The sequence below is a fragment of the Rhinolophus sinicus genome, linkage group LG14, assembly GCF_036562045.2.
Source record: "Rhinolophus sinicus isolate RSC01 linkage group LG14, ASM3656204v1, whole genome shotgun sequence".
Lineage (NCBI taxonomy): Eukaryota > Metazoa > Chordata > Mammalia > Chiroptera > Rhinolophidae > Rhinolophus > Rhinolophus sinicus.
In genome coordinates, this window is record NC_133763.1 from 53,758,370 (window position 1) to 53,776,580 (window position 18,211).

General features: G+C 42.4%; 1 protein-coding gene across 4 annotated transcripts in view; it reads right to left on the bottom strand.

Annotated features, from left to right (window-relative positions):
* Window positions 1-18,211, bottom strand: part of ASH1L (ASH1 like histone lysine methyltransferase) — a 142,498-nt gene that overhangs the window by 54,444 nt on the left and 69,843 nt on the right. For all 4 annotated transcript variants that reach the window (XM_074318857.1, XM_074318858.1, XM_074318859.1 and 1 more), the window contains one exon: window positions 10,590-15,156. In XM_074318857.1, the coding sequence (XP_074174958.1) occupies window positions 10,590-15,156 (4,567 nt within the window). The remainder of the gene's footprint in view (window positions 1-10,589; window positions 15,157-18,211) is intronic.

The following is an 18,211-nucleotide window of genomic DNA, read 5'->3' on the forward strand; positions in this document are numbered from 1 at the left end:
AGCGCATAGTCTGTGCCCTCCAGGAGCGCGTTTAGGGTCTTGTATGTCATCATGGGTTACATTTCAGGCGGCATCTGTGCCACCCACGCTTGAGCTCCGTCTTCAGTATCTAGGCTACTTGGTAACGTTTCCCAAATTTCTTGGTCATCTTCAAGAAAACCTTGATGAAGGCTTCAACTGTACCTTTGAGCACCAGGCAATCCTGAGAACCAGCCTGCCTGGCCTCTCCCACCTCAGGGTAAAGGAGGGTACAGGCACTTTCTTCAAAGCTCCTTCTTTTGGTGGCATCTGGAGCTGCAGAGGAGACAGTGGGAGGTGGAATGGGGGCAGATCCCCGGAGACCGTTATTGGCAGCCTTGTACAGCAATTCCTGAGAAACTGAAACAATTGAGAGAGAGATGGCTTAGCTTGCTTAGCTTCTGAGCCATTTGTCATTTCCTGAAAGTAATGGAGGCCAGCTGCCTACTCTTAGGATTTATTAGGAGACTGGAATAAAACTTCATTCAGGAAGGTTCTCATCTTTCATTTTCAAAAGTCTGTTTGAATCCCCTGTTCATACAGAGCAGAGCTGTTCTTGACAACATTCTGTATTTGAGGGAACCAGGCTGTAGCCCTGAGACACGGTCTCTAGGGCTCGGGAATCATCAGATCTCGACTCTTATTTCATTTAAAAACACTGCTTAAGCAATAAGAGGATGAGGATATCGGAAAAAACTGTTACCTAATGATGTAAAGCAACCAAGCTCAAGACTGGAAAAAGACGATATAAACTCAAGTGCAAGAAGTACGTGCTAAAGATGTTCGAAAGCTGTTCAAACTGGCCCGAGCACGTGAAACCTGCAAACGTCATCTCCAGCACTGCCAGAAATACCCTGCTTCCTAAGTGCCATTACGCAGCTGGGGGGCCGGAGAAGAGCAAGATAATGTCCCCAAAGAACTAGCATGTCCATTTCAAAAGAGCCCAACGTAGTTAATGTCTCAAAACCTCCAACAGAAGGCCAGGCAGAGCGAGTGCGGTGGAGTGGTAAGCACATGAGCATGGAATCAGGCCTGGCGAGGCTGACTCCTGGCTCTGCCGTAAGGAAACTGTACGATCACGCAAGGAAACGTACTTCAGTGTTGGTTTAATAAAGCACGCTAACTCACATGGTTGTTGTGAGATCCAAAATGAGATAACGTAAAAAAATGCAAAAGGTTTTTATAAGTGCTATACTATTACACATAATCTGACTCTTTGGGTTTATCAATGTCATTGACACGCACAGGCAACCATTCGATATTAGAATAAAAATTAAAGAAGGGCAGGGACTTATGCCCACGTAGGAACTGGGACTAATCTAAGATATCAAGCATTTATCTTGAACATAAAGAAACACTAATAAAGTTAAGTACTTCCAATGAAGAAGTACTAGTAAGATAGGTACCTCCACGGCTGGTAGGTAACTGTCAGGTCGGAAAAAGCTCCTCTGAAGTGAAGCTTCTAATCCACCGAGTCTTCTCCAGGGCTGGGATTATGTTCTAGATGACATCAACAGGACCGGACGTGCCCAAATGATGAGTCAGAACCGGGAGGTGTCTGGCTTTCTAGTCAGCCCTGGACTGGGGGAGAAAGTAGTTTTCTGTTTCCTCTGCTTCCTCTGGTTCCTCTAAGTCATGGCTGAGTCCTAAGGGGAGTTACTGCTTTGTTGCCGTCTCCATCACGTGACGAATGTTTGTTCATGTCTCATCAGAGGTCATTTCAGATCTGCCTGGAGGGATCTGTGAAGACTGTCCCCTCCTCACAGGATCAGAAGTTTGTACGTCCTCCAGTGTAAGAAAATCAGAACCTTCCTCAAAGAATACACACTGAGAACACGTGTAACTTTAGATATCAGAGTTCCCATCACTTCTCATTTCAGTATAGAGTAAAACTGAGTAATAAGTACTTTGGAAGCCGACAAGGAACGTAAGTGGGAATTCCTCAACTCACAAAACTACTGGGTAGAAACACTACCGAGTTCTCATCACTCAGATGACAGCTTCAGAAATATGTTTAGAAGTTGTAGACACACGAAGGAAGCAGAAATTACAGATTAATCACAAAAGTGCCTAACTCAAACTGGACTTCAACACAAATGCAAGTTGATTACTACAAGAAAGTTTTTTCTTCTGTTAGAATAGAGGCCTTCATGTGAAAAAGAAGGCAGCCTACTAGTAAGGAGGAAACCTGAAAATCAAACTGAGTATCATAAACCGGGACAATAAAGAGGGAATTAACAATTAAAAACCAACTTAGAGACGTGAAGGAGCTCTGGGAGCGGCGTGGTTGTGGGATCTCTGGATCTTTGTGGCCGTTATTCAATGAGCTTTTAAAGAAAGACAGGTTTTGGGGAAACATCTGTATCAAATTAGACAAAAAAGCAGAAAGATGGTAGTTTTATAGCAAAAGCGTAAGATGAATTCATGAATAAGAATGCCAGGAAGTTGAGAAAACAAAGAATATAACTGGATTTTAAAGGGATAAGAATGTGGAAATCTTTACATTATACACAAAAATGGGTGGGAACCAAGAAGAGGTTCTGAAGCTGATTTGTCACAAGAGATCTTGATGGATGTCTACACACGTGGAACTGAAACAAAGATAAAAAAGGAATACGTTTACAGATAGATGCCTGGGTGTGAGGACAGAGTCAAATGGGCAAAGATATGAGCATAAATAGAGAAAATTCCCACAGATAATAGCGTCTGTATGTGGGGGGAGCCATCACAAAGAAAACACTAGAATAAAAACTCAACCTAATTTCACTGAAGCCCTGAGTATCCCAGACTAAAAGATGAGGAATTTCCAAACGTAAATTAGCAAAGAACACAGTGAATGAGCAGCTGTAGGATTAAATGTGCATTTCCTTAGACTAAATCCACTATTAAACTTTCATAACTTAATACAGCATGAGTTTTGGTCACACCCTGTTGGGAGTTCAATACTAAAGATCCAAGTAACTAGGGAATGGTTTGAACGAGAGGGTTGATGTTTCTAATGCTAGAAATATCTTTGGGTAAATGATGGAAAAACAGAGTAAGTCTGCTCGATTTGGAAGGATACTATACAATAGTCAGTTCAAAGACTATATAAATTACTTTTAAAATAATATATTTAAAACTAATTTCTAACATTTAAACCACTCTTTCCCACCGAAACTAAAGCAAGTTGCAAAATTTAATACCAAACTATTTGAAAACCTCTGATCAAGATTTTTTGTTTCAAGTTCTGAATCCTTTGCTCTGGTTCACAGTTCACGGGAACGCTGGAAGCTTCTCTGAATGAGGTGAATGCTGAGAGAAGAGCTGGCTCCACCATGAAAACAGCTGTTTCCAATTGTGGGAAATACATTTACTGAAAGCAGTACATTTCATCTGACTCACCAATTAAATGCACTATGATTCAGAGCCTGTGCTGGTGATTTTTAAGCTAGAAGTCTGTGTTTTTCTCCTTCTAATTGGGCTATTTCTCATAATGCCCAAATCAGATCATTCACTGAAATGGAATTCCTCTAGAAATTCCCCAAACCGCACTAATCACCACAATCAATGTTCTGATTTCATCTCTATATGTTCACACTTCACTTATGGGTTTATCTATATACCATGTAGAGAAATGTCAGAAATCAGAAAATTCTTCAGTTAAAAACCAAAATAAAACTCAGGATGCTTTGCCTCGACCATTATACTTTTACAGTGAATATACTTTTTCCAAACAAAAAGATTTCCCCCTAATTTATTCATGGGAGGCAAAACAGTTATCAACACCTACAATCACGTCCGGCTGCCTGCTGATTGTGTAACTTGGACTCTGTAAGTGTAAAAATGCTCCATGCTTCTGCTCTCCCCATTCTTGAAATCAGATTGCGGGTTCTGGCACATGCAGCCAGCCATGAGTTGAAATGCACCGCAAACAGCAACGGAATCTCGTGACGCAACAGCTCAGATGAGGCCTATTTCATGTCTATCTAACGTAGATACTTAATTAAACAGAATTAGTTAGTAAGATTGGGTGAAACCAGAAACCCTGTCCTCACTGAAAGTGTCTAATGTCACTGCAGTTCCGTTCGCATCAAGCTGCTCTCACACTGCGGGTACAGAACAGCACTTACATCGTGTGTGAGTAAAAAGGAGTTAACTAATCACAGCACGGACATTATTTCTCACACGATCACACCTGTTCCTCTTGCTAAAGGTTTACAAGCTGCAATTAGTTTCATTCCAAGCCGCTGCAGGATTCAGTCAGGCCGAGGCCGAGTCCTCGTCCGGGGAACCAGGACAGAAAGCTGAGGTGCCGGGCCGCAGACTACATGTGAAGGCCCATCACTCCTGCCTGCGCCCAATCTGATTTCACTTATTTTCCCTCAAATTTACACCAACATAACTTATCAATCACATCTGTTTTATTCCAACGAACACTTACAATAAGGCTACTCAATATTAATAGTAAAGAATCCATTTTTTCCTTAACCAGTTACCAGTTTGAGATAGGTTTCACTAAACAACTGGTCGTCCGCTTTTTTAAAAACTGAACTGGTTTTGGAATAATTTTAAATTTACAGAAAAGTTGCAAAGACAGTACAGTGCAAGAATTCTCATCCTTTATCCAACTTCCCCTCATGTTAACATCTTACGTAACTACGGTACATTTGTCAAAACTATGACATTGACAGTGGTGTAACTTTTTCATTTACGTCCTTTTCCTATTCCAGGGTCCAATTTAGGACGTCACATTGTACTTAGTTGTCATGTCTCCTTAACCCATTTCCTTTGATCTGTGAAAGGTTCTCAACCTTTCCTGTTTTTTCAGGTCTTTGTTCCTTTCAAGGCGTAGTGGTCAGGCATTTTGTTCCTTTTTTTGTTTAGTTTTCTTATGATAAGATGGGGGTTATGAGTTTCTGGAAAGAGTATCACAGGACTGAAGCTCCCGTCTGATACTACAGCAGAGGGCACCTGCCCCATTGTGACTGATCACTAGGGACGTTAACCTTGCACTTGGTTAAGGTGCTGTCTGCTAGGCCTCCTTCCTGTACAGTTACTACTGTTCCTTTTCCGTCCTCTGCTCTTAGGAGTTAGGTCACCAAATCCAGCCCAGAACCAGCAAGAGGGGCTTAAGCTCCAGCTCCTTGAAAGGGACAGTCTACATGTATCGTAAGGAAGAGGTGTCCCTTTCCTCCATTTATTTATTTAATCAGTCATTCATTTATATTGGCATGGACTCATGGATATTTCCCTTATTCTTTAAGTTATAATCCAATACTGTTATTATTTATTTTGTTGCTTAAACTGCCCTGTTTTGGCCATTCAGAGCTGTTTTAGGATAACAACGTCACGAAGGTAAATGACGATTTTGTAATACATGGTATAATAAGCACTTTTTTGGACATTTTAACAGGATACCAACCCATGTATAATGAATCTATCTCTTCAAATTATGTATGGAGAAAATACCAACTGAAGACTGAGAAGGTCAAGTTAAAATAACACGAAGTTTAGTTATGTTCTTTTTATACTTGAAGAAAAACTGTAAAATAATCACAGATTGAGAAGATACAATTATTTCCTTGACATTATAAGAGTAAATAATAAACCAGTCAGAACTGCCATAAAATTTAAAGCTGTAAGAATTTTAATTGTCTGATTTCCTCATTTCCCTTTCATTCCTTAACGCCCAGAAATCTAACATTTGATACTATGGAAAGGGCTCTTAGACCACGGCTCTTAGATTAAGATAATCTGCTACAGCAAAGCAAACCATCTACTTCCAATCCTTCTCTAACTAGCACTGACACTCCTGACTACAAGCTCCCTCAGGAAACCCAGTGTGTTCCCCCTAAATGTTATCTATGCTTCCTTCTCATGGCTTCAACAATCATGTCTGCATCTTTTATCTTCAGGTTTGATTTCTCTTTTGAGCTACAGACCCACGTATCTCGCTCAACAGCACAAACCCAATCCATTTTGTCTCCAGCCTTCTCCTTCGCACACCTCCTTTATCACATCACCATCCAACCAACTGCCCAAGAAAGATATCTTGAAGACACTCTAAAATCCTTCCCCCTTACCGCTTTTAAAAATCTACTACGAAATCTACTTATTTTCGTGTTTTCCTGAAAATAAGACCTAACCAGACCATCAGCTCTAATGCGTCTTTTGGAGCAAAAATTAATATAAGACCCAGTCTTATTTTACTATAAGACCCGCTGTAATTTTACTGTAAGACCGGGTCTTATATAATATATAATATAATATCATATAATATAGTATAGTACAGTATAATACCATACCGGGTATAATATAACACCGGGTCTTATATTAATTTTTTGCTCCAAAAGATGCATTAGAGCTGATGGTCCGGCTGGGTCTTATTTCAGGGAAACACGGTACTTCTGAATACATCTCTATCACGGCCTTATTAAAACCCCGTAATATTTCGCTGGGACAATTTCCAAACTGGTCCACCTGATGTTTCTCTAATCCGTCCACCATACAGCTGTCATTCTTCTGCTCTAAAACTGCCCCTTGCCTACAGGGTAAACTCCAGACTCCTTGGTACCTTGTCTATAAACCAGGGGCTTTATGATCAGCCCCCGCCTACCTTTCCAGCCTCATGTCGGGGCCCCGTACCTGACCACTTACAGGTACCGAAGCGCAGGACCTGACCCAGAGAAGCTTATTTCTCTGTAAGAAGCAGCCTTCACCCTCTATTCTTGCACACCCAACTCAAAACCTCTTCTCAGCTCCTTTTAAGCGAGTCCCTCTTTTCTGTGCTCCCCAAACACACTGTGAATATTTCAATTTTAGCAGCTGTTGATAATCACACACATGTCTGTTCTCTGCCGAACTGCAAACGTGAGGGCAGACACGGTATCTGACTCCTGCTTGTGCTCCTCGCATCTGGCAAACAACAGACTCACAGTAAGTGCTGAAGGGACAGCCACCATCACACTGGGAAGATAAAAAATCAGGTATATAAAGTTTCGTCTAAACAAAACAAGTTATGACTTTCAAACTGACCCAGTTAGAAGATACCATATGCCTTATTTAGTACTTTTTACTTATTTTCCTTAACTAAAAATCTTTTCCTCAACTGGTTTTAAGAGGACAGGTAAATCAGTTTTCATGTGTACCTGAAAAAAAGTTCCTATTGGAAAATCAAGTCATTTCTATCCACTTATCAAAAGAGTAATTGTGAAGATGGACAGATTCCAAGATATAGACCAGTTAACACAAGAATTTAGACGTGTGATATAATAACGAATACATTTGTTCTTGTATTTTCAAAGAAAAACTTTTAAGAATATATCTGCTCTTTGTCTCTGAGTCCTGGCACAGAGCTTCAAAAATCTTTGGAATTTCCTGAGGGATAGAAGTGCCTTTCTTTGTTATGTCACAGAGGTGACTTTAGGTGGACCCCAAGATAGCTTCAGGATAGGAGTTATCACTACAAAGACCGATCACATGATGAGAGGGATGAAACTCCGGGCCAGCATCCGGTCCAGTGGGTGGAGGGGAGCTAGAGATTGGTTCCAGCACAGGCCCAGTGGTTTAACTCCACCATCCTATGGAATGAAGCCCTAATCAAAACTCTGGACATAGAGGGCTGGGGAGCTTCTTGGCTGGTGAACACAGTGGGGAGCTGGGTGGGAGGGCCACACCCCCAGATTCCACCGAGAGAGGGAACTGCAGAATGCGGCCCCAACTGACGATTCGTAAGTGCACAGTCTATTTTTTATCGTGTTTCTGCAAAGGAAACGTGCTCATGTACAACGGATAAACAGCAGAATAGCAGGATGACATGGCAGCTGTATGAATGCACACGATTTTCCAAACACATTCATGTTTAGAGGCAGCGGAACGAAGAGAACACTAACAAAAACGAAACGCCGAGGCCGTCCGTTCCCAACGCACGTTCATCCTACGTTCTTCCTCGGCTCCAACTGGCCAGACTTTCCTACAAGTGCTTACTGTGTGGTTTCCCCAATCTCACAAAACAAGCGAACAAGGACAATACACCAGAATGCGCTCCACCTGGTACCTCTGCATCTCGCTGCCAATGACACGCTTTTGTGTCCACAGCTCAGCAGCTTCATCCCTTCTTGTCACCTGTCCGGCTACCTTCACATTTTCCTAAAAAGCTAAGTCCCTATGTTTACTGTAGTATTTTGTTTATTTATTAAACAATTTAAAGTCCTTTTAACGGTTGCTGGTATTCCCTAGAATAATTATTTTTCTTGGTGCTCTGGCTACAAAGTTGCATAGGTTTTAGGAATCTGCTCCCAACTCCATCTTTCCCAGAAGGCCTTTGATTTTTCGTGAATGATACCGCCAAACACGTTTTTCAGAACTCACAGTGAAATGCCCGTATGTCCAGCTCAAGCATCTCTATTGAGCTCCAGAACTAGACGTCCAACTGCCTGCTCCACAGCCGCCCGATGTTCTCCGGGCTCAGGTGTGTAACGTGCTCTGCTCTGCCTCAGCCTGTGGATGAGGCACTCTCACCATTCCGCTTTGTGGTCCCTCTGCTCCCACGATGACACCCCCACCCCAAGGCTTTTAAATACGGAAGCTCCTTTCCAGCTCCGGATCTTCCAAGTGTCCTCCGCTCACGCCTCAGCTTGAGAAACTAGCGGCTCCTCATCTTACAAGTTTTAAGCCAAAAACTCTCATCTGAGCAGGTCAGCCCTCCCCCTTCACTGTCCACCCGAACACTGCTGCTATTCCAACTCGGCAGGAGTCTGCGCAAGTCCGACACTGTTTCCGTGCTCTCCCCTCTATCGCTCACGTTCACTACGCTGCCAGTGAGTGAGCGAGACCTCAGGCCTTTCCTCTCCGCTAGTACGTGCCAGGGGCTGGAACTGTGCGCGGTGCCCTGGAATTCAGGAAGTACATGAGTGAGAGAATGAGGGGTCAACGTAAGAGTGGCATTCTGTTTACCTCGCTAACTGCTGCTCAGCCTTCAGGTCACAGGTTAGGGTCCCTCTCTCCGGGGAGCTGGCTGAGTGAGGCCCCAGAACCCTGTACTTTCTCTTCTGCTTCCACAGCCCTCGTAGCAACTGAATGACATTAACGTACTTTGTTTAGGCCCCCGCAGCCCGGCGGCTCCACTCTAGGTTCCCCGAGAATAGTGAGCCCACACGCCTTGTGCCATCACGAGACCCACAAAGGAGAATGAATGCCTGGCAGACAGGAGCTAGGCCACCACTCTTGTTGATTAAATATATATTTGTCAAAAATTTGTTGAGATGGTTACTAGACTTATTGTGGCGATCACGTTGTAAGGTATAAATGCTGACTCCCTGCTGTGCCCCTGACACTAACATAATATTGTATGTTGTATGGCAACTATGATTAACGATGAATTAGAAAAATAAAATAAAAAACAGCAGAGTGAATTATTATAATTAAATACCTTATTAAAAGGTCCTAGATTACCTATCTATTATTAAACAAATTTTAAAGATGTAAAAAAAAATTTTCTTTGTTGAGTGACCCTAACTAAAGTTTAGGATTTTTTCCCCTTTTATTACACTACATTGTTAACAACTAAACAATGCTCAGCTTCTCCATCAAGGTAGCTTTTATTTTTCAACTTTATGAATAATGAAAACTAGGAACAAAAACTTGTCTTTGAGGGAGCTCATCATTTCCTCTACTATTCAGGTTTTTAATAACAATACCTATTAGCATCTGTGTGATTACTACGTGCAAATCACTTTGCTTACACTATAATCCCATTTACTTCTTATAATAACCCTATGAATCCCATTTTATAGGAAGGGATATTGAGGCTTAAAGAGTTTACTTGGAAAATCCAATGAAACGTATGGACCTTCTCTTAAAAACTACACACAAGCATACACACATATAATTTTCCTTATAGCACCAGAAGTTTTACGGATTTCCTAGAGTTAATTTACAAACGTGTACGGTTGAGATCTTTGATTAAAAAACTCCTGACTTACAGAGAGCTTCCATATGAATGGGCAGTGCTTCCGCTTTCATGTTTCTATCTTCTCTTCAATTCTTAAGACACTTTCTAGACATTACGAGTGCATTATCTAGGTTGGTTTTATGTCATTTTATATGAATAGAAGCAGCTTTTATAAAGTTACTTAAAGGAAATCTGCAAAATGAAGTCCCTCTGAATTTTCAGTTAAATTTTGTGAAGCTGATAATTTGGATGCTTAGATTTTTGAGACATACGGACTATTCTTCCTGCAACACAGAAGCATTTATAATTATCACATTAGTATACACTAAAAATTCTGCATAGCTACCAACATATCTAGGAGCCGTTCCTCACTAAAGAACTGCCTTTTTGAGTTAAGAAAGATAAATTACTTTTACTGGTTTCGAAAAGATGAGTATGAATTGAGGCAAAGACATGCCTTATCTCACTTCTTCTCACATCTACCGAAGATGAAAACTTCCAAGATAACATTTCAACATACATTTATAAAAACAAAAGCCAGTAGACCTACTAAAAGTTCATGTCCACGTGCCAGGCAACCAGTGGGCCCAATTATCGACTTCTCTAAGCCAGCGACAGGCCGCGAGGGCCCCCTTACCTGCCGAGGTCTGGGCTGGCCTCCCGCTGGAAGGCAGAAGCTCCTTCCTGTGAGGCCGACTCAGTGACGTGTCCTGTGCAGAGAACAGTCCGGGACTGTCAGGTAATTTCTTCCGGCCACTGGAGTTAGGGTTTGAGACTCTGCAGCTGCCTACTGCGCTTGTGAAAAGGTTTGTGTGTTCATCGCTGCTGGCCAGGTCAGAATTGGGAGTGAATCCGCCAAGGGATAAACTTGGAGAACTTTCCGAACAGTCAATCTGTAAAGGTGTCTGCAATCCCAAAGCCAAAGGATTAGATTCTGAAGGCTCTCGGTGGACCCACGGTTCTTCTCTGGTTATTAAGCTTTTTGAGGGAGAGAGATGAGGGCAGGACATGTGACACCGGTGCTTTTCCTTATGCTTGTATCGCTCTCCGACAGTGTCCTTTCCGAATCGATAGCGCTTTAGTGACTCCAGGACGGATCTGGAAGAACCAGTGTCCATGGAAACCTGGGGCTGCTCGGAGGACCGGTGTTCTCTGTGTTTGTGCCGGTGCCTGTGTTTGTGCTCCACCATCCAACCATAGGCCATCTCGGGGGGGACGCTGGGGTAGGTGCTCATGGAAAGGAGGGGAGTCCTGCTGGTGGTAAGAAAGGCCTCCTGGCGAAGCAGCTTATGCTTCTTCTTATGGTACTTGGTGGGATTGAGAAGCAAGTGACCGGCATGCATGTAGGAAGGAGGGGGAAGCGGAGTGGTGAAAGAAGGGGACGGCGGAGGCGGGTAGAGAGTGGGGGGGTACCTGCCATAGTAACCTAAGCCTATGGGGGCAGCGGTAAGGGGTGAGGGCGAGTAAGGCATGCCGTAGGAGGGATAGAATCCGGTACTCGAAAGAGGAAAACTAAGGCTGTGCATAAAGGGCATTTCAGCCATCGCCTCCCTCATCTTAGGGGGTCTCCCTCGCTTCTTTTTTAAGTCCGGTTTTCGGATGTAGTGCAAAGGGTCTAAGGGGAAAGAAGGGTGTGTATAGAAACTATTGAAGTTGATCCGAAAAATCGTTGGCAGGAGGTCTCGGGGGATAAAGTGATGGCTTCGATGGGTGATTCGAATTTCACTCAGACGACTGATTAATTCCTCCAGCTCTGCAATAAAGTCTGGATCCTGTCTATTTCGGAGTTGCGGGTATTTCTTTTTCCGTTTCCGTTTCTGCCTTTTCATCTTGTCATAGCTGAGGTAATCATGACTCCTGCGCTTACATTTGTGTTTGTGTTTTTCTTTAAGACTGCTGAGGACTGTCGAGGTTTCGGGGGGGATCAGAGACACGTGCTCAAAAGAATGCCGCCTCTTTTTCTGCCCACAGAATTTCTCCGCCCTGTCCGAGGTGCTGTTATTGTCTGTTCCGATTCCACTGTCGCTGGGAATGGTCTCGTCACTGTGTGACTCACTAATGGGAGAAGGAGTGGCTTCTTTCAGAGATGTGAGCTCACTCAAATGCGAGGGAGAATTTGGCAACAGAGTCGGAGGAGATAAGCGCCTCCTCCCCTTGGAGGCCTTCTTCATGGCCAGAGTCGGGATCACACTGCCCTGTCTGGAGTGTAAATGCAAGTAGGGCACCGCACTGGGCTCCACGAAGCCTGCGTCGCTGCTCACAGGGCTCTGCCCCCCGCTAGTCCCAGAGGACTGGGAGCAAACGGGGGACGGAAGGATCTCGGAGCTACTGGCAGACGAGGGCAGTAAAGGGGGCAGAGGCTGTCCGAATGCTGACCCGGCCGCCTGCTGAGCCGTCTGCTCAAGAACAGCAAGGCTGGTGGGGCTGCCAGAGAGAAGGCCATTTAAGACAGTTTTGGGTTTCCGGCCCCTCCTCTTTCCGATGTAAATGGTTCCTTTCTTGCTGACATTGATCTGCTGGCCCAATTTAGAGCCGAATGTGGCGGCAAGACTTGACACGGTGTTATGGAGCTTGGATTGCACTTTCCCTTTATTACTTGATTCTACAGAGCTTGAAAGAATCTGATTCAACAGTTTCTTTCTCTTTAAAGTCTTCATTTTATTTATTTTGCGGATAATTGTTTTCATCAACTGTCCATTGTTTCTCTTTGCAATTTTTTTATCTGGGTCCATCTCCAGGTCCCTCATACTGCAGACAGGGGGCCTGGGACTGTCATCTAGATCTTCTGGATCTTGCAGCTGGTCCTCACTCTCGAAGAAATCACTGCTACTGCGATGGTGGTCACTTTCCGACTCGAGCTTGCTTGGACTTTCGGTGGCAACAAATGGAGCCACTGACAGGACAGGTGGCTTCATCTTGACTGGGGACCTCATCTGCCTCTTAGGTCGGCCTCTCTTTTTCGGAAAAGGAGACACAGACAAACTTTGTTTGAAGGAAGGAATTTCAATTTCTGGCTGCAAAATTGGGGGTTCTTGTTCTTCCTTAGACTGCAAAGAGAAAACTTTGGAGGCAGGGATTTTTAAAGTCCTTTTAGGTGGACCTTCCAGTTGCGGCATCTCCTTCGCTTTAGGTCTCCCTCTTTTGGGCTTGTAAATATCAGACAAGAGGTCACTAGGGACACACATGCTGGAGGTCAGTTTGTGAGTAGCAAAAGACTTATGAGATGGTTTTTCACTGTCAGTCAACAGAGCAAGAGACGGGGTGGTGGATTTGCTCAGCTTTGGCAACCGGCGTTTCAGGAAGTCGTGATCTACAAATGAAGACGGTCCAAGGTTTTTCATGAACTTGGCTGGCTCCGAGTTACTACCTGATAGTGAGCTACAGGAAACATTTTTAAAAAGCTCTGATCTTTCTAATTCTAGCCCTTTTGGGGACCGGCACGTGCTTCTTGCCACCACTTTAGTCCACCGAGTTTTTCTTCCTTTCCTTTTTTTCAATGGTTTGGACTGCAGACTGGAGCTCAGGCTCTCAGCAACGTGGCAGTGCTTGTCAGGTGCAGCGACTGCACCCAGCTTTAGGAAGGGCTTGCTGCTGAATAAACTAGTGAAATTAACAACTGAAGGGGTAATTGTATGAATACTGGGTTCAGAACTCAAACTTGGCTTTTTTCCCAGAGAAGAGCTTATTCGTGGAATATCTATATGTGTAGTTTTGGAATCACTCAGGTCTTTGTCAATCCCTTTACATTCAATACTCATGCTATGACCGATAGACCTATGACCAATGTTCAAGTGGGTACCTTCAGAAGTAAATTGGTTCTTTCCACCAGATTCAGAAATTTCTTCCATTAGTTCTGTGGTAGGACTTACAAGTAACGGGTTAGGAGCCAACTGTGAAGAACTTTCAGGTGGACTTCTGGTTAAAGGATTTACAGACACAGTAGGTGATGGGGAAGGGAGAGTGCTTTCTCCTACTGCACTGAAAGGGGACTTAGCTGTAGACCCGTCAGAAGCACCTCCCATCTGAAAGTCTGGAGAAGTGCAATATGCGGGAGGCTGCTTTTCATGCTTTGAGCTTTCATATGAGCCCCTATCGCTGGATGAGAAACTGTCTTGCTGAAGGCATGTTCCTTCATTAAACATCTCTTTCTCTAAATTGATGATTTCTTTTCGAACTGAGAACTTTTCCAATATGCTTTCTTTACTCTGCCGTATGACGCTCTTCTCAAACGTTTTGCTGGCGGCACTGTCCTTCAGGGATTCGGACAGCTCCTGGCTCTCATGAGCACTGATGTTCGCGCTACAAGACGCCCTCAGGGGCTCCTGAGTGGGGAGCAGTGCCTCGGCTTTCAGGTTCAGGGCCTCTTTACTGACCAGTCCTGCCACAGGACAGCTCACTAGTCTCTTGCCGATGTCCTTACTAACTAACCCCATTGCTGCATTGGCCACAATCTTCTTTGCACAGTCCTTGGCCACGAGGCCGACAGTAGAGCCCAACTTCTTTCCTAAGTCTTTGTTAACCAGTCCAACCACAGTGCCAAATCCTAGCTTCTTTCCAGACTCCTTATTCACCAAACCTGGGACGATCCCGATTCCCAGCTTCTTTCCTGAGTCCTTGCTCAGCAGTCCCACTGTAGTGATGGCCCCTGGCTTTTTGCCCAAGTCTTTATTAATGAATACCGCTGTAGTGCCAGTTCCTAGCTTTTTCACAGAGTCCTTACTGACCAGTCCCACCGCTGCATTAAACACCGGCTTCCTCCCAGGATCCTTAGTGACCAAGCCCAGCGCTGTGCTGATGGCTGGTTTCCTTATGAAGCCCTTATGGATGACCCCAGCCACAGAGCCGACGCCCGCGCTCCTGGTCAAGCCCTTGCCCACCAGTCCTGCCGCCGCAGTGCCAGCCCCCAGCTTCTTCGGTTTTGTCTTGGAAGACTTGGAGGGAGGACAAGTTGCAATAAGCTGTGCCAACTTCTCCGTTACACTCGTTCCTCCATTAAGTAATGCTCTGTCCTTTAAGTCAGGATCCCGGCCACCAACCAGCGCGGAGGCCGCTGCATTAATGTAATCTGTCATTTCGGAGTGGACTGGAGAAAGCTTCTTAGACAAAGGATTGTTTTCTCCCTGTGAATGAAGATGGATGCTTTCTTCAGATTGGCATTCAATGGTGGCAACATCACCTGCTTTCTTGTACAATTTTGAAGGGTCCTAAAATTTGAACAAGAAAAAGGTTTCAGAGAGAGTAAAGCTTATACCACTTCAGTTTAGTATTACATTTGAACAAACTAATCGATCACATCTCAGATATAAGATAGGCAATAGCGCTTTAAAAAAAAAATCTAACTGAACTAGAACAAATAATCCTAAAAATGATATGGAATCACACACCAAAAAAACATGACTAGCTAAAGCAATCCTGAGAGAAAAAACAAAGTTGGAAGTATCAAGCTCCCTGATTTCAAACTATACTACAAAGCTATAATAATGAAAACAGCATGATACTGGCACAAAAACAGACACACAGATCAATGGAACATAATACAGGGCCCAGAAATAAATCCACATGTATATGGTCAATTAGTCTATGACAAAGGAGGCAACAATATACCATGGAGAGATGACAGGCTTTTTAACAAGCCGTGTTGGGAAAACTGAACAGATACATGCAAAAAAAGAAAGAAAGAAACTGGACCACTCATATACCCCATATACAAACACAAACTCAAAATGGATTAAAGACTTATATGTAAGACCTGAAACCATAAAACTCCTAGAAGAAAACATAGGTAAGCTATCTGATATCAATCTGAGTACTATCTTTTTGGACGTGTCCCCTCCAGCAAGGGAAACAAAAGCAAAAATAAACAAATGGGACTTCATCAAACGAAAAAGCTTCTGTACAGTGAAGGAAACCATCAAGAAAACAAATACAACCTACTGAATGGGAGAAAATATTCACAAATCATATATCTGATAAGGGGTTGATACCCAAATTTTGAAGGAACTCATACAAGTCAATTACAAAAATAAATAAATAAACAATGCAATAAAAGAATGGGCAGAGTAGATGAAGAGACATTTCTCCAAAGAGGACACACAGATGGCCAACAGGCACGTGAAAAGGTGCTGAATGTCACTGATCGTCAGGGAAATGCAAATCAAAACCACAATGAGATATCATATCACACCAATCAGAATGGCTGTTATCAAAAAGTCAGCAAATAACATGTGTTGGCAAGTATGTGGAGAAAAGGGAACCTTCATGCACTTTCGGTGGGACTACAAATTGGTACAGCTACTATGGAAAACAGTATGAAGGTTCCTCAAAAAAACTAAAAATAGATCCACCATACAACCTAGCAATCCCACTTCTGGGTATTTATACGAAGAAAAAGGAAACACAAACTCAAAAAGATATATGCACCCCTACGTTCACTGCAACATTATTACAATAGCCAAGATATGGAAGCAACCTACCGTGTTTCCCCGAAAATAAGACCTACACAGACCATCAGCTCTAATGCGTCTTTTGGAGCAAAAATTAATATAAGACCCGGTATTATATATTATATTATACCTGGTATTATATTATATTATGTTACATTATAAGATAAGACCCAGTCTTATATTATAGTAAAATAAGAGCCGCTCTTAATATTAATTTTTGCTCCAAAAGACGTGTTAGAGCAGATGGTCCGGCTAGGTCTTATTTTCAGGGAAACACGGTCGGTATCCAGCGATAGATGAATGATTACAGATGTGATACAGATGGACAATGAAATATTACTCAGCAATGAAAAAGAATGAAATCTTGCCACTTATGACAACACAGATGGACCTGTTGTATTATGCTAAGTAAAATAAGTCAGGCAAAGAAAGACAAATACCATATGGTTTCACTTATGTTTGGAATCTAACATAAGACTTATAGAAACAGAGATCAAACTGATGGTTGATGGGGGGTGTGGGAGGGTTGGGAGGATGGATAAAAAAGGTGAAGGGGAATATAGTCAATAATATTGCAGTAAGTTTGCATGGTGACAGATGACTACTAGATTTAGTGTGGTGATCACACTGAAAGGTATAAAAATGTCAAATCACTACATTGTACACCTGAAACTAATATAATACTGTATAGCAGCTATACTTAAAATTAAATAAAAATAAAAAAACCTAATAATGTTACACGAATGCCAAAGTATGCTAGTTCTACTGCTGCTATATCAGAGGCCATCAACATGTTATGCTGGTGGACTTTCAACCATGTACACCTAGTTTTTACCAGGTATTTAGAAATATCCCTGTGATATTTTGTGACATTGCTTTTAAAAGGCAATTAATAGTCTACTTTCATCTTACTTTAGACTGACTAAATACACATTAGCATATGAATGTACTGTTTTTGAAAAGAGAAGTAATATCCCATGGTCCTCTTTTCAAATCATAGTTTATTGCCCGCCTCCTCCATTGATTTCAAACCAATACAGGACAATCTCAGACCTACTTCCACTCCTTTAACTCTTCTCAATTATAGTCTTTAACAAACAATCAAGTTCTCTCTTAATTTGAGGGGTCTAGAAAAGACAATAAGATACATTCATATTTTCTTTAAAATGTTTTTATATAAAATCTTAGAGTTGGAAGTAACTTGCTATATAATGCATGAATCCTCACTATACACTTTACAAATAAATTCATTATTTTTTACAACAGTCTGTTTTACTTTTGGATGACAAAGGGTTTTTTCTTCACATTTCAGCATAATTTTTTTTATTGAGGTATAACTGACATAAACAATTCTTAACTATAAAATACAAACGAAAACACATACTGTGTTTGTGACTAGAAGACATAAAAATGACAATATTCCCTAAGCAAATTTATAAATTTAATGCGATCCCAAAAAAATACCAAGATTTCTTTGAGTGATAAGAAAAATTATAACATTCATTGGGAGAAGTAGACAAGCATGAATAGCCAGCAAAATCTAAAAATAAGAAAAGCAAAGGAATAATCGTACCAAATATTTTTTAAAGCCTCTACCATTAAAACAGTATAGAACTAACACATGAAAAGACAAAAGAACCAATGGAACAAGACAGAAAACCCAGGAACAAATTGAAGCATACATGTGTGAAAATGTGCTGTATATAAAATGGTATAACCCTTATAGAAGGGAAATTAGTAATAACTAGAAAAACACCACATCCCTTTACCTATACTTTCAACCAAGGAATCCCACTTTTAGGAGATTTATCCCAAG